General features: G+C 34.8%; 3 protein-coding genes across 3 annotated transcripts; all 3 read right to left on the bottom strand.

Moving 5' to 3' along the window:
• Positions 1–2,749: 2,749 nt before the first annotated feature.
• LOC145166755 (peptidyl-prolyl cis-trans isomerase Pin1-like) lies at positions 2,750–3,836 on the bottom strand. Its single transcript, XM_079085787.1, has 2 exons — positions 3,452–3,836; positions 2,750–3,084 (listed from the first exon to the last, which is right to left on the bottom strand). The coding sequence occupies exons 1-2, from the start codon at positions 3,690–3,692 to the stop codon at positions 2,960–2,962; spliced, it is 366 nt and encodes a 121-aa protein (XP_078941913.1). The 5' UTR covers positions 3,693–3,836; the 3' UTR covers positions 2,750–2,959.
• Positions 3,837–5,275: 1,439 nt separating this feature from the next.
• Positions 5,276–6,525, bottom strand: LOC145164218 (uncharacterized). Its single transcript, XM_079082942.1, has 5 exons — positions 6,316–6,525; positions 6,057–6,246; positions 5,759–5,928; positions 5,482–5,635; positions 5,276–5,385 (listed from the first exon to the last, which is right to left on the bottom strand). The coding sequence occupies exons 1-5, from the start codon at positions 6,523–6,525 to the stop codon at positions 5,276–5,278; spliced, it is 834 nt and encodes a 277-aa protein (XP_078939068.1).
• Positions 6,526–6,709: 184 nt separating this feature from the next.
• LOC145164217 (uncharacterized) lies at positions 6,710–7,654 on the bottom strand. The gene has a single exon (XM_079082941.1). It carries the CDS (start codon positions 7,652–7,654, stop codon positions 6,710–6,712), a length of 945 nt encoding a protein of 314 aa, XP_078939067.1.
• Positions 7,655–16,418: the final 8,764 nt, after the last annotated feature.

The raw sequence follows: 16,418 nt of genomic DNA, 5'->3' as shown, positions 1-16,418 counted from the left end.
CTAATAGAAATCTCAATCTGAAAGCAAATGTTCCTATCATATTGATTAAGTGAAATTGTGTATATAGTTGGTTCCAGAATCATGGTTTCTAAAATTGTTGTTTCAAATTATAGACCATACAAAATTTGAATATGCTTTTTCATAAATCGAAAACTTATGACACCAGAAAATTACCATGAGAAACATCTGGAAAACAACAGTTTTTAATCTTTTAATAATAGTGAAAATGTTCCTATCTTACTTGGAGGATTCTTTGATCTGGTCTTCACTATAACAGGTTATTGGGGATGGCTATCAAAAGTCTTTCAAAAAGAATCTACAAAATGAATGGATATGTTGCATTCCTTGAATGTGGATAATTTAAAGGTGGTTATTATTTATTTGGGTTTATTACATGGTTATTTTGTTATCATCTCCTCGAGTGTTAGTCATATACTCTAAAAATAAAAAGACAGGGGCAGACCTAGGGGTGGTCTACGGTGGCACCGGCAATCCCTAACTTTTCCGGCCGCAGTGGAAAATTTTTCGTAAACTTTTTTTTTTCTATTACCGTGCAACCCCTACTGTAAAATCCTACGTCCGCCACTGATAAAATATCATTTTTTATTTTTATAAGCGAAAACTAGCAAAATGCCACTAAGGAACATTACAAATGGGAAATAGAAAGAAAAATGTTACACAACCAACCAATCTAATTAATATTACAATTTTTGTTTCTATTTACAATCCAAAAAAAGGATTGTGGTGACGATGCTAACAAAAATCTTCAAATTCTTTGGTTTTCTAGATCGAAAAATGAGCTTGTTTCGATACAACCAAATAGTGGTTAAATTTGGTTGATCAAAGAGTCAATAATAATAAGCGCATCAAAACACTTTCATTGCATAGCGATTAAATTTTGTCGATCCGACCATAAACTCCTTTCTTCAACCATGTTGTGACCTGGAACCGTAATATCCCACTATCTACCTATTAAAACCGAATTGTCAAGTTGGCACTTAATCAAAGGATGATTAGGGTTTTCCACCGAGGAATAGCATACAGAAAACAAGGACCGAGTCCACATCTATCCCTTTGTCAACAAATTTTACTTTGGTCGGCATCCTTTTTAACCACATCCACAACAACATTTTAAAATTAATAAGGACAAAATTGTTCCATCTCGTTGTTGGAGATCCTCTCGCAAATGAAAACGATTACCTTAGCAATCAAAACATATCTCAACCGATGTATAACACACCCAAATAAATATCAAACATTTAGTCTCATAAACGAGTGTAAAGCCCAAAGAAACATATACGAAACTACGATGTGGAAATACGAGAAAATATATAATAACAAGAGCAACACATACCAAGATAAAATAAATAGAAACAGAAAACAAACAAACAACAAGACACGTGGTAACCTACAACTATTTCGGACCTATGTAACCTTCCGGTGGGCCAAACACCGATGGTGATCACTATGGCTCGTTTTTACAGTAGATTATGGAAGATAACGATTCGAAGACAGTTCAAGGAAGGAAGCGAACATTTGTTTTTCAAGGAGTAGGGCAAACTAAGCAGAATTCTAATTCAAAGGAAAAACAATTGGAAAAACTGGCGATTACGGTATATGTTTCTAACATTCCGCCTCATTTTACGGTTTGTGAATTGTGGAATATATGTGCTCGATTGGGCATGGTTGTTGGTGTGTTTATTGGGAAAAAGAAGAACAAGATGGGAAATATGTTTGCTTTCGTTAGATACATTAGGGTCGTTATTTAGGAAAACCTACTAAACTCCTTGTGTAAAATCCGGATTAGTAATTTAACTTTGCATGCCAACATGGCTAGGTTTTCTCATGGTAAACCTAAGGATGCTCCTATTCTTGCTAATGATCAACATGTTAATAAGATTTTTATGGGGAATATTTCATATGCTAAAGTGCATACTTGGTGACCATGACAAGGGTGTAAAAGATTGGGCAACATAGGAGGTTCATTCGAAATCCAATGTAGTTTCTGAAGGAGGAAATAAGTTGACGTATCCTTAGGCACTTCTTGGGTGTTATAAAGATTTTCTTGCGATAGGTAATACATGTAACATGTGTCAAGGTGAAGGTTTTTTTGGATGTGGAACCTTTGGATCTTAGTGGCTTATGGGTGTTATTGGATTTCTCATATGTAGATACTAGGGATTTGTTCCTTAACCATGTATTAATACATGGTTTTCTGAATTAAAACCATGGCATGAAGACTTTTGTGTTAAAGAAAGAATATTAAGGTTGGAGGTGGAAGGTATTCCAATTCTTTCTTGGAATGATGAGACGTTTAACAAGTGGGGTGGTCTTATTTCATTGGATAATATTGATGATCATAATCATTGTTCAATGCATCTCAGTATCAAAACGAATCATACACAACTTGTTTTTGAAACTACGTATGTTAACCTTTTCAGTGTGGAATATGGTATTCGTGTTCATGAATTAAAGTTTGTAATACAGTTGATGCTTATATTCCCAATACAGTTGACTTTACTTGTAGTTTGGCTAGAGGTAGTTCCGAGGGTATTTTATGTATTTGGAATAAGCTTCTATTCCAATAATATAAAAGTTTTTTTTTGGAATACTTTGTTTCCATTGAAGGTGTTTGGGTGCCTCTTAATATACCTTTGATGTTTAGATATGTATATGCTCCTCAATCCCATTTGGAAAAGAAAATGTTATGGTATAATTTTAATGTATAAAGACAATGGACTAACACAAGTTAAGGGAAAAAGAAGGGAAAATCATTGAAATTGGTGATTCCAAAACCAGAGGGGAATAGTTGATTCAGATGTCACTGAAGTTGATAATCCCATAATTCAGGTTATGATGACAATACAAGGAAAAAAAAAACGTGGTGTTATTGTGTTGATATAAAACTGAAACTGGAATGCACCTGATACATTTTGATCAGCATCTTTGCAAATTGCAATTAACAAGTTCTCAAGATGATGTGAACACCACTGTCAGTGTCCACAATCTCACTTATTTCACCAACCTTCAATTCGTATGTTGCATCTTCAAAGGGCTTCTGCATCTGGTTCCTTCCAAATGATCCTGTTTCAAAGTTTTCCAAGAATGTTTCAGTTAACAATACACTCCAATTAGTAGTCAATTCATGAGCAATGTGCTACAAAAGGCCTAAAGAGAAAGATTAGGTATCGCTCATGCTGCTGTTATTGATGTTGAATGTCTTAAATACCCACAAGAAAAACCTCTCTTCTGTATTACTAACTAATGCTAAAAAATTCATGTAGTTGTTTCAATCTTCAGCTCTGTAAAGAAATTTACACAACTAGAAGAAACAGTCATAGCATAACACGAATATGTGAATCAATGGTATAGCAATTTCAGAGATCAAGCATACGATTGCTAAAAATGAGCTTCTGTAATTAAGGGCAAGAGGTTAAAATTTTGCACATACCGAGATCTCCACCGCGCTTAGCAGAGCTGCAATCGGAGTAACGAGATGCGACGTCCTCGAACTTCGACTTTCCAGAAACGATGTCATCACGGAGTGATTTGAGCTGAGACACAGCGGCCTCTCTTGTGGTGCTGCTGATGATACGACCTTCTGGATCCTTCCAGGACGCCTTACGACGAGATCCTTGGTGCTTTATCAGTATGTGCGAAGCCCTAACTTTATCAGATGAAGACGACGACATTCTTAATTTCTTCTTGTGTATGATGATCAGCGGCGGTCGTCGGATCTGGGGTTTTCGTTCTCTTTCGATCGGAATCGATTGTTGCGGATTTCAAGGGTTTTTCCGGAATGGCGGTTCACGGCGATCTTTGGAGCTTCATCTGAGAGAAGGTGCTTGTGTGGGGTGTAAAGTTGATGATTTGTGGGGCTCGACATTACGGCGTCGTTTAGATAAATCATAATGTAGAGAATAGAATATCTCGATAGACCCTTTAGGTTTTACAAATAACGAAATGCCCCTCGTAACTCTAGGAAAAAAGATGTGCAAATATTTCATTCATATTTAAATAAGAATATAATTATTTTATATAACCCCATTTAAAAGATTATAAATAGTTGAGCTAAACTCATTCGACAATTTTCTATTTTAGCTAAATTTTTTAGCTCTTGACATTTAATGTGTTTTTAAAACTAAAATATAATTAGGTATAAGACCCGTGTATTACACGTATTGATTAAAAAAAACTAAATATCAAAATTTAAAATTAATTATTTTTTAAAATAAAAATTTAGAATAAAGAAGGAAGAAACGTATTTATTGAAATTTACTATCACATTTATAACATTTAAGACTTTACATATATAACTATAAGTATTAAGTATTATGTGAGTTTTTTAATTTTAAATATTGAAAAAAACTAAAAACTGATATGTTGATATTATTTATTTCAAAAATACCATAAAATGACAACTATCAAAACTCATTAGATTGACATATGGCAAAATGAATTTCATTTATTATAGTAGAAGAGAAGATATAGGGCGGGTTCGACATGGAGCTTTTGAGAGCGTTTGAAAGCTTCTAGCTTCTAACGTTTGACAAAACGCTCCGTTTTAAACAGAAAGCCTTGTTTGGCACTACAAGCTTTTAGCGTGTAGTTTAAACAAAACGTTCCAAATCCAAATGTTACTTCATGTAGTGTTTAACAAAACGCTACAAGCTGCAAGCTACCCGCCACCCGCTACAAGCTACCTGCTACCAGCTATTTTTGCCAAACACACCCATAACCTAACTTAATCAGTTTTCACGTCATTAAATTGAAGTTACCATATTTAATATTTTAAAATCAAGCTAAATCGAATATGGACCAACATTTGTTTAAAACATGGTATTGGAATCATGTTCTTTCAATATTTTTCATAATTAGTCATGCCCTTAGCCCAAGCCCATACACATTTTGAGGATAATCAACTTAAATCGTGAACAATCTTAAACTTCGACATTAAACAATGTTTTAAAAACCGGTTTTTTAGTTGAACAGGTTGGGTGACCGGTTCCGGTTCAACCGGTTTTCTTATAATTTTTTATATTTCTTATTTTTTCCCTGCATACATATTATTATATAAAACCTAGAATTTAACATCCACGCGTTCAAACAATAGAAATGTATATGAAAATTATTGTGGATCAATCCAAACACATTAAAAAACACATTGTCATAGGTTTTACATCAATCCAAATACATCAAAAAAAAACATAAAACGTAATACCTAAACAAAAAATATAGTTTTAGCTTAAAAGTAACGCATCAAGATCAAATCAAATTATGGATCTTGAGACATTGGAGTGTTATACGCATCAATCTCACGATCACTTAATAAATGAAATTCACTGTCAATTTCATCATTATTAAAAACAGGGCCGGTTTCTTTTTCTACAATATAAAAAAAACAAGGTTAATGTCACGAAATAGCTTAATAATAAACTAAAATTATAACACTACATTAATATTTATGGCAAAAAATGTCACCTTGTGTTTGAGCAGCCGGTTCATGCTCTTCTTCGTCAAACATATTTTCTAAATCATTGTAATCAAGTTCTCCTTCCGGCTCTTTTTCAACCACCCAAAAATCCGTCTTGTCAATACATTCATTGTCAATAGGATCGTAAGACCTTTTATCAACCTTGAGTTTACAAAATCATTCATAGAAAAAGTTGTAAAAATAAAATGATATTGATATTAATTAAATATTTTATGATAATAAAACGTACCTATTTTTTAAACAAAAGTTGTAGTGCACAAATACAAGATCATTTAGTCTTTGATGTTCCAGTCTATTCCTCTTTTTTGTATGAATCCTTTCAAAGACACTCCAATTACGTTCACATCCGGAAGAAGATGCGGTTTGGCTTAGTATTCTAATAGCAAACTTTTGTAATATTGGAGTATCTCTGCCAAATAACTTCCACCACTCATCTACAAATAAAATGGTAAGAAAAAAATATATTTCACAATAATATAGTTAATAATAGTATACAAAAGTTAAATGTTACCTAGATGGGTACTAGTACGAGAAGCAATGACACTATATCTACCAAAAGTACCTTCACTGTCACTAAACTTGCCTAGAGATAGTGTGAGATCTAAAATGCTTGTACCGGAAAATTTCTTCTCAACCATATCGAGAACACCTTGAAACATCTCTCTCTTACAACAAACATTCTCATGATTATACTGAAAAACTGGATTTAATCGATACGATGCACAATGAATACTTTTTCTTAGCATTCTATCCTAACGACGATCAATTATGTCAGTATAAGGCTTATATAATTCTTTCTTCTTCTTAAATAATTCCTTTACCCCTCTTCTTTCCCAATACATTCCCTCATAAACATAACCGAATGCAGGTTTTTCATCTGAATCACATAACCGCAAAAGTCTTAACAAAGGAGTCATCACTTTTACAGTAATCAAACAATTTTTCCAAAAATTTTCATTCAAGACAATATCTTTACATTCAACTGCATTTTTCACTTTTAACATCTTCTTAAAGTTGTTAGATATGTCCATTGCTTGTAAATCAGCTTTATGGTCATACAAACTTTTCAATGCAATAAACGCAGTACCAAAACGGGTAGCACATGGACGGATGATTTCTGTCCAACCATCTCTTTTTCTTAACCAATTCAAGGGCCACTTATGATTGTAAATAAAAACAGTAACTCTGGACGCAAGAGTGACCAAACTTTTTACATTATCCAATTCCGAAAACATCCTTTAATATAAGATTAAGACAATGTGCTACACATGGAGACCAAGTAATAGAAGGATATCTTTCACATAGGTTATTACCAGCAAGTTTGTAATTAGCAGCATTATCAGTAACAATCTGAACCACATTCTTGTGTCCTACCATTTCAACAATCTCAGCAAACAAATTACACAAATTTGAAACATTACTCTCTATATCAGATGCATCAACAAATTCAAGAAATGATATTCCTTTCGGACAATAAACCAAAAAATTAATTAAATGGCGTTGCCTAGTATCCCTCCACCCATCACTCATAATTGTGCAACCACTTTCAATCCATTGACTTCTATATGAATCAATTAACAATGAAACAGACTTCTTTGCATTTGACAATAAATTGACCCTCAAAGCATGATAATTAGGTGCTTTATACCCATGACGAATACTCGCTATTTTATCTACCATGTGTTGAAAATAAGGAGAGTCACAAGCATTCATAGGTACACATGCATCATAGAACCACATCGCAATTGCTAAATCGACATCACGTATTTTTTGCTTAGTTTGCATGACAAATTTAATAGTGGGTCGAGAATGATCATTTATACTTTTTGTGAAGAAAGGATGAAAATTTGATGTACCTTTCCGTTTTCCTTCTTTATTAGGTTGTGCTTTGACATTTCGATTTTGTGTTTCTTCCGTCTCTTCATCGTCATCCGAGATAGTAACACTGTTTATGCCATCACCATTAGCTTTGCGTTTTTCCCTTTGTGTCGTTTCTTTCAAAAGACCTTGCATTAAGAAACGGACTTCTGGAGATACTTTAGTACAAGCTGATATGTCACCAATAACACCGGCAAGATGTTTCTTAGCTCTGCTTATTCCACCACCACGCCAATTTTTTTTGAAAAAAATTACATATGTAACTCTTGTTTCCTTTTTCATCCTTAGCTAGAGTTATATGTTCCCATGCTTTATCCGTCTTCGTTCTTACATTTGATTGAACGAAAGGTTGTGATTGAGATTGTGTTTCCATTGGTTGTTTGTCTCTAGAATCCATGTTGAACTGTATTATAAAACCATAGAACAATTTCAAAATCAGAATAACAAACATAAATAAACTAAAACTAATAAAATTTGACAAATACAAATTGACTAACCATTAACCAAACAGTTTTTGAAGTTCCATATATATATAATAAACTTAAACAGTGGGTAAGGTTTCGTTCATAACCAACATTAATTAAAATAATGTTTAGTAAAAGCAAACAAGATAGGACTTACCGACTTATGTATTGATTTTTTCAATTGACTTAATTAAAGTCATATATGGACGATGGATTGTAGATTCGTAGGTTTTCATCAATTAAAATTGAACTAAAAAACACATGTGCAGATGTGCTCAATTCTTACCTTAGTCGGTTGCGGCTTTTGAAGATGAAGGCTGCATTAAAAAGAGCAACGTGATTATGGAAGATTATGTATTGATCACGTCGACCATGGAGATAACGAGAGATAAGAACTTGACCTACTGTGTGTAACGTTCAATCTAAATTGCAGGCTATATTTGTTGAAACTTGTGAAGCCCGCACTCCATATTTTAGCCCAAATATTTTTAGTCATCGGTTTAAACGATATTTAACCGGTTCGTTACAACCGGTTTAACCGGAAAATAACAATAACAGGCCGGTTCACACCGGTATAAAATCTAGCAAAAAACCGGTCCTAATTAAACTGGACACTACACCGGTTCCCGGTTCGACCGGTCGGACCGGCCGGTTCGAACCGGTTTTTAAAACATTGCATTTAAACTTGAAGCAGATGAAAATCACATTATATATATATATATATATATATATATATATATATATATATATATATATATATATATATTGAAGTATGTTCAAATGAGAACAATTCTTATTTTGAGAATAAATTTCAGCTATAACAAAAAGCGTCTGATTTTTAATGAAGTAGAGGATATGCACGTAATTTTTCATTTCTTTTCCAAATGAAAGCTACAAGAGCATCTCTTTCACTGTATACCATCGGACCACCACCGCCTACGCCCCACCACCACTTTGTTGTTGCCTTCAACAATCAATCGCACCACCATACACCCTTATCTTCTCTGATAAGCATCGGTGAGAACACCACCGAATTCACCACCATATACCCTAATTTCTACGGCCTCGGTTAGGGCTCAAAAGTTGATAACATATGAACAAGGTTGGAACGATAAAACTCATGAACTATTTTGTAATTAAATGAAGGTTGGGGTGTTTGTTACTGCTTGTGTTGGAACTAATTGGAGTAGCACTCAGATCTTTTTTTTTTTTTTTTTACTTCTGATGGTGACATCGATGTGTGTTTTTACAACATTGCTACTGATCCTTAAATGATCGGTTCTTTAGAGCTTATCCAGATCGATCTAGCTTCATATGACACCATTGGGGGACAGGGTTTAGCTTCGGTTAGGGTCAAGCGTTATGTTCCCGTAGTTCAATTTGGAAAAATCGTGGCATATTGGAGTCGGAGGTAGCGATTTTCATATTGAATATCTTTAACTATGAATTCGTTTTCTGTTATCCAATGAATCAATGAGCCATTGCTTCAAAGGAGCTTAAATTCAGGGTAACCACAAAAGCAATAGCCATTGCTTTAGTGGAGCTTAAAGTCGATAATTGTATAGTAATCACTAATCTATTCATTACCTTCTCTATGCTTATTTCTTATTCATAAATGCTATAATGTTGCCAAATTGTTATGTTAATTTTTTGATCAAACTTTATATGTTTGTTTAGTTTGAGAAAGATATTTTCATTTGATTTAATTGGTAATTAGGATTTAGACTCTAACACTTGCATATCATCTGTCATAATATCATTCCTTGTTCATATCATATTGATGTTTAAGAAATTGGTGTCTCACCTGGTCAAACACATATCGGCCACCAGGTGTTTGACAAAATATCACAAAGAAACATATTTGTTATTAAGATCTAAATACATACCTTGTTGTTAACATTACTTATTTTACTTTCATAATGTAGTAGAACTTAAAATGTTATAACATGTCTTCTACAAGTAAGACAGAGGAATCCTGGTCATATTCTTGTTGATATGATGGAAAAACATAGTTATTAATGAAAAGTAATGGCATCATATTGCAGTGGTAACAAAAAATCAAATTCTTTGGCCGGACTATTTCAAGCTAGTGTTGCATATGGTATCTTAATTGGAAGCTGAGACACACATGAAGTCTAGGGTATTCCCTCTCTTCTGTTGGAATGTTTCTACAGGTAACAATTAGGACACCAATCACTTTTGCAAGGTTCAGTTACTTGTCATGAAAGCTATGATGTTGTTATTTGTTTGAAGAAGTATTGAAATCTGGTTCCATATATTTTGTGCATACTGATCAATCATTTTAATATAAATTATTTAATAGTAGTTTTAGAATAATTAGTCCAACAGCCTCTAGGAAACAAAACATATATATGTAGAAAAATTATAACTTTAAATATGATAGTTGCAACATCATTGGTCTTGAAAGAAACAAAACATATATGAATATAACGATTCATTACTTAAATTTATCATAATTTATAAGATTAATAATTTTTTTCTAGAAACTATATATCATCTAACTCCACCTAACCCTTATATTGTATGATAAGCTAAAAACAAAATTGAAATGAGCCTATTTCACATTCACATTATTATATATAACATTAGTGATTTGTAAAAATATAAATTATTGGAATGAAGTAGATTTATTTTCAAGCAGGTAATTGTGGTTTTCTTGTTTACATATAACATTTAAACATACAAACTTGTAAGTGACAACATTAAAAGTATTATCCACATAATCGTATGTAATTAAATACATATAATCATGTGTGATTATATGTATCTAATCACATATGATTTATACAGACAAGATTCGTTTTGCATTCTCAATACAATAATTATTCTTGTGTATTTAATCACATATGATTTTTAAACACATGATTCATTTTTGCGTTCTCGATTCAATACTTGTTCATTGTCCATATTAATTATATGTGATTAAATACATAAAATCGCATGTGATTAAATACACTAGTTGTTTTTTTGTATATAATCACATGTGATTATATGTATTTAATCACATATGATTTATATGGATAAAAGCGAATCATGTCCACATTAATCATATATTATTAAATACATGAAAGAATTATTGAATCGACGCGAAAATAAATATTGTCCATATAAATCATATGTGATTAAATACATGTGATTAAACCCACCACCTCCACCCACCACCCACCAGCTACCACTACCCACTGAACACCACCCACCACCCAAGATTTGTTTTTGCATTCTCGATCCAATAATTTTTTCTAGTGTTTGGTGGGTGTTGGTGGAGGTGGTGGGTAGTAGGTGTTTGGCTTAATCACATATGCTTATATTTATTAATCACATGTGATTATATGTATTTAATCACATGTGATTAAATACATGAGAAGAATTATTGAATTGAAAACACAAAAATGAATATTGTTCATATAAATCATATGTGATTGGATACATATAATCACAAGTGATTATATGTATCAAATCACATATGATTTATCTAGACAAGATTCATCTTCGCGTTTTTTATTCAATAATTGTTCTTTATCCATTTTAATCATATGTGATTAAATACATTTAATCTCATTTGATTATATATATCTAATCACATATAATCACATGTGATTATATGTATCCAATCACATATGATTTATGTGGATAACATTCATTATCATGTTCCCGATTCAATAATTATTCTTTGACAACTTTAATCATATGTGATTAAATACATCTAATCACATGTTATGATATGTATCTAATCACATATGATTTATATGGACAAAAAAGAATCTTTTATATATAAATCATATGTGATTAGATACATATAATCACATGTGATTATATACAATTGAACAAGCATTGAATAAAAAACATGAAAACAAATTTTTGTCCACATTAATCATATGTTATTAAATACATATAATCAGATATGATTAAATACATGAGAAAAATTATTGAATGAAAAACATGAAAATAAATTTTGTTTATATAAATCATATGTGATTAGATACATATAATCACATGTGCTTATATGTATTTAATCATATGTGATTTATGTGATTAAACACATAGAATGAAACATGATTTATGTGATTATATGCATTCAATCACATTTGGTTGTAGGTAGTAGGAGGTGGTGGTATGTGGAGAAGGGTGGTGGTGGGTTGTGGTGATGGGGATGTTGGTGGTAGGTGGTGGTAGTAATGGTCGTGGGTGGTGGGTGATGGGGGTCATGGGTGATAGTTGGTTTATTGTAGTTGTGGGTGGTGGTGGTGATGAAAGATGGTAGGGGTGACAGGTGGTGGGTGGGTTAGTGGTGGTGGTGTTGATGGGTGGGTGATGTAGGGTGGTGGTTACATGTGGTAATGTTAGTACTTGTAGGTGGTGGTGGTAAGTGGTAAGTGGTGATGATGTTGGGGGTACTGGTAGGTGAGTGGGTGGTTGTGGTAGTGAGTGGTGATGGTGGGTGGTGGTGAGGGGTGGTGGTGGGGCTGGTGGTGGTGGGTGGTAGGTGGTGGTGAGAGGTGGGTGGTGGCGGGTGGTGAAGGCAGGTGATGATGGATGGCAGTGATGGGTAGTGGTGGGCGGTGGTTGGTGGTGGTGGCAGATAGTGGTGATGGTGGTGGTGGTGATGGTGGGTGGTGAGTAGGTGGTGGTGGTGGCGGTGATGGGTGATGAAGGCCGGTGATGGTGATTGGTGGTAGCGATACGTGGGTGGTAGACGCGAGAAGTAGTTGGTGGTAGTGGCGATTGGTGGTGGTGATGGTGATGGTGGTAGCATGTGGTAGTTGGTGGTAATGGCAGGTAGTGATGGTGATGGGTGGTGGTGGTGGTAGCGGTGATGGGTGGTGGAGGGTGGTGTAGATGGGTGGTAGTGGCGGGTTGTGGTGACGGGTGGTGGTGGAGTCAGGTGGTGGTGGTGGTAGGGGTGGTGGAGGCGGGTGGTGGTGATGGGTGGGTGGTGGTGGTGGTGGGTATCGGGGGTGATGCTGGTGGTGGAGGTGGGTGGTGATGGCGAGTTGTTGGTAGTGGTAATGGGTTGTAGGTTGTGGTGATGGGTGGTGGGTGGTGGGTAGTGGTGGTGGGTGGTGGATGGATGGTGGTGGTGAGTGGTGGGTGGTGGGTGGTGGTTAGTGGGTGGTGGGTTGTAGGTGGTGGTGGGTGTTGTTGGCTAATGAGTTTTTTAAATTGTTTTTAACTATTTTTTGATTTATATGAATATCATTTTATAAATTTAATTTAAAAAAATTGTATGATCCAAATTTGTTCTCAAATGTTTTCGTAATATGAAATGTTCTCAATCGAACGCTCCTCTCTGTGTGTGTGTGTGTGTATATATATATATATATATATATATATATATATATATATATATATATATATATATATATATATATATATATAATGTGATTTTCATCTACTTCAAGTTTAAATGTCGAAGTTTACGATTGTTCACGATTTAAGTTGATTATCCTCAAAATGTGTATAGTCGAACCGACCAACTCTAATTTATGGCCTACAAACATTGAAAAACACTACTCTTTGATAAAAAAAAGGCCATATAAAACTCTTACGTTATTGTTGAGTACATGTTTGGGTATTTCTTCATTTGCTGTACAAGCCATGGAGGAGTCTGCCCAAGTTGCCGAGGACGATGGACGAATGATCCTAGAGCCTCTTTGAGTCGCTAAGGGCGATGGATGATCCTATAGCCTCTTCTTTCGAATGTGATCTTATAACCGGGAGTGTAGGTAGAACACTAGATTATTTCAAAATCAAGCTCATTCAGAGAATCAACATAGAATTCTTTGTGACAACTCAATAAAATAATATTCGTTGTTTTTATATATGGTATAGATAACCTAAATTATTCAGCTTCCACGTAATTAAACTGAAGTTGCAATATTAATATCTTTATATCGGGTTAAATCGAATATCGACCATTATTTGTTCAAAATATGATGGTATTATGAGCATGTTTTCTCAATATTTTACGGATAATCAACCTAAATCATAAACAATCCTCAACTTTGTCCTTTTATTTGTAGGTTATTTCAATAAAATCCCTCAAAATTTACAAAAAATGTTTGGTTATGCCCATTGTCCGTTCTTTTGTGCGTTAATGCCTCGTATTCAAAAAAATTTGTTTATTTTTACCCTTTACCCAATTTTTACCTTCTATATCAGGTGACCAAGCTTATGTGGCGTTGACAGGGCTGCCATGTCAACGATACCTTCTATTGTGTTTTATTCAAAAATAGTTTAAAATAAATAGTGAAAACTACAAGTTTAGAAACGGAAACAATTTTATGTTTGAATAAACTAAAACCATTTTACCCACCAAGGATCATATTGCAAATCTTGGAAAGATTAAAACTAACATAGAAAGGAAAAGATTACAACCTTTGCATTCTTTGATTCTCACATGAGATGGATTAAACTCCAAAGAAGAAGCTCTTATAATGTATCCACTAAGCAAGGAAATACCCCTAAAGATGCTAGTCCTACTTGTATATTAGTTGTTCTTAAGCCTTAGGAGTATATACCAAATATACCTTCAAAGAAGAACCAACTAATAGCCTTTACCCTTCATTACTCAAAGAAAAAAAAGAACAGAGATAAGCTCTCATGCTCTTGGTTTTAAGGAGAAAACAAGAGAAGAAGGATACAAAAAAACTAGCTAGTTTTTGCCTATCTCTCTTCTATATATACATGTAACGTCCCAAAAACATGATCCAAAAATTTCATTTTTAATTTAAGTAAAAATAGTATTGCAAACATTTCCATACATCCCGAATAAAATAAGTGTATCAAACATCATAAAAAAGTCAGAGTGAAATCTCAAATGTGGAATCCATATGGTGTGTGCGATGCAGTCAAGCCGAGCTCTTACTTTTGGAACCGGAAGTACCTAAAACATAAACTGAAAACCATAAGCACAAAGTTTAGTGAGTTCCTCAAAATACCATATACCATACATAAAACACATAACGGGCCCCACCCAAAGAGTATAACGAGCCTCGCCTTAACTCGCATAACGGGCCCCGCCCAATGAGTATAACGGTCCCCGCCCACATAAAATTCATATCAAATAATAGCATACAAGATAATCATTGGGCCCCGCCCAGAAAGTATACAAGCACATACACATACTAGTGTCACACATACAATGAGTATTCTAACATATCAAATCGTGGGTCAGCATTGGTGCCTTCGACCCGCTATACATGGTGAGGAAACTCACCTCGAATGTTGAATCTCACTGAAGATCCCTAGCTGCTGTCCTGACGACTCCCCGAGCTATCAGTACAAAATAACACCTAATTAACATTGGGGTTCCAAACTATATCCAATTATCCATACTTAGGGTAAATGACCATTTTACCCCTGATCTAGTTAACCAAAACTAAGGCCCAAATCCACAATCTAAAAGGCCCAAAACCAAATAATCCTTCATGGGCCATTTATGACCCAATTTTTCGTAATCAGGCCCAATCCCTTCATGGGCCTTACCCTAAGCCCAATAACTTTTTCCAAGACCAAGACACTTGTCCTCAGAAGGCCCAACAAGAGCTCATAAACCCAAGCCCAACAGGAGGCCCAAACCCTCGGCCCAACTCGCAAAATCCCTCTGACCGAGTACATGGGGTGTACTCAGTTGTATGCTAAGCGTACTCGCTGCTTGGCTTGTACGCCCAACGTACTCATCCATTAAGCCAACTTTTCCATTAAGCTCTTATTGCTTAAGTCTAAGGGTCCAAACCACATAATCAACGTCTAGAACCATAAAGTCATTGACTTGGTGACTTTGCATGCCCCAAATGAACCCAAACTCGAGCTATAACATTCCACTTCCATTAAATGAACTCAAACTCATGCATGGGTGAGTTCCAACCCAAAAGATGCTAACTTTAAGACTTAGAAACCTCAAAAACATCAAGAGGGGAAACTCATAACTTCTGGTATTGCATCAAGCCACCAAAACTCACTCATAGGACCAAAAGTTAACCAAAATCAAGCTAAAACTAGATCTAAGCTATGACACATCAAGTTCAGAACTTTATACCTCCAAAGAGTGCCAAATGATGATGATGTTCCAGATCTACAAGCTCCCACTCTTCCAATGAAGCTTCATGATGATCGCCTTCCTTCAAAATCACCAAAATACACCCAAAATGACCTTCTAAGCTCAAGAACACTCAACAATGGAGTTAGGGTTTCGTGGAGGCTGATTAAGGACAAAAGAAAAGCTGATAGAAAAGATCCCCGGAACATAATGTTCTTTAAATAGTGCTCAAACCCTAAATATTAGGGTTTTGGGTCTGGACACATACGTCGTGTGTACCAACTTGTATGTTGCGCTTATGTGTATGGAATCCGTGACTCACTTACTCGTGTACGCCCCGCGTACATGGGTGGTACCCCCGCGTACGGCACCCCAAGCCCAAAAGATTAAGTCCAAGATCATCAAATCCTAAAATCAAAATGAGTAACCTATTTAAATAATTAAATACCTTAGAATTATCGGGCATTACAATACTAAGACTTATGTACCAAGTATGGCCTCTAGTACCAAACATGACTGAAAG

Source organism: Lactuca virosa, chromosome 3 (genome assembly GCF_052849685.1).
Source record: "Lactuca virosa cultivar CGN04683 chromosome 3, Lactuca_virosa_CGN04683_v6, whole genome shotgun sequence".
Taxonomy (NCBI): domain Eukaryota; kingdom Viridiplantae; phylum Streptophyta; class Magnoliopsida; order Asterales; family Asteraceae; genus Lactuca; species Lactuca virosa.
This window is presented reverse-complemented; position numbering and strand designations above follow the sequence as displayed.

Excerpts from the sequence above, each read along its gene's own strand:
- LOC145166755 (XM_079085787.1), bottom strand. The coding sequence starts at position 3,692 with ATGTCGTCGTCTTCATCTGATAAAGTTAGGGCTTCGCACATACTGATA. Across the intron at positions 3,085-3,451 it reads TAAGCGCGGTGGAGATCTCG|GATCATTTGGAAGGAACCAG; the intron begins GTATGTGCAAAA and ends ACTTTGAAACAG.
- LOC145164218 (XM_079082942.1), bottom strand. The coding sequence starts at position 6,525 with ATGGACATATCTAACAACTTTAAGAAGATGTTAAAAGTGAAAAATGCA. Across the intron at positions 6,247-6,315 it reads TGTATTGGGAAAGAAGAGGG|GATAGAATGCTAAGAAAAAG; the intron begins GTAAAGGAATTA and ends GATCGTCGTTAG. Across the intron at positions 5,636-5,758 it reads ATCAAAGACTAAATGATCTT|GTTGATAAAAGGTCTTACGA; the intron begins GTATTTGTGCAC and ends TGTAAACTCAAG.
- LOC145164217 (XM_079082941.1), bottom strand. The coding sequence starts at position 7,654 with ATGAAAAAGGAAACAAGAGTTACATATGTAATTTTTTTCAAAAAAAAT.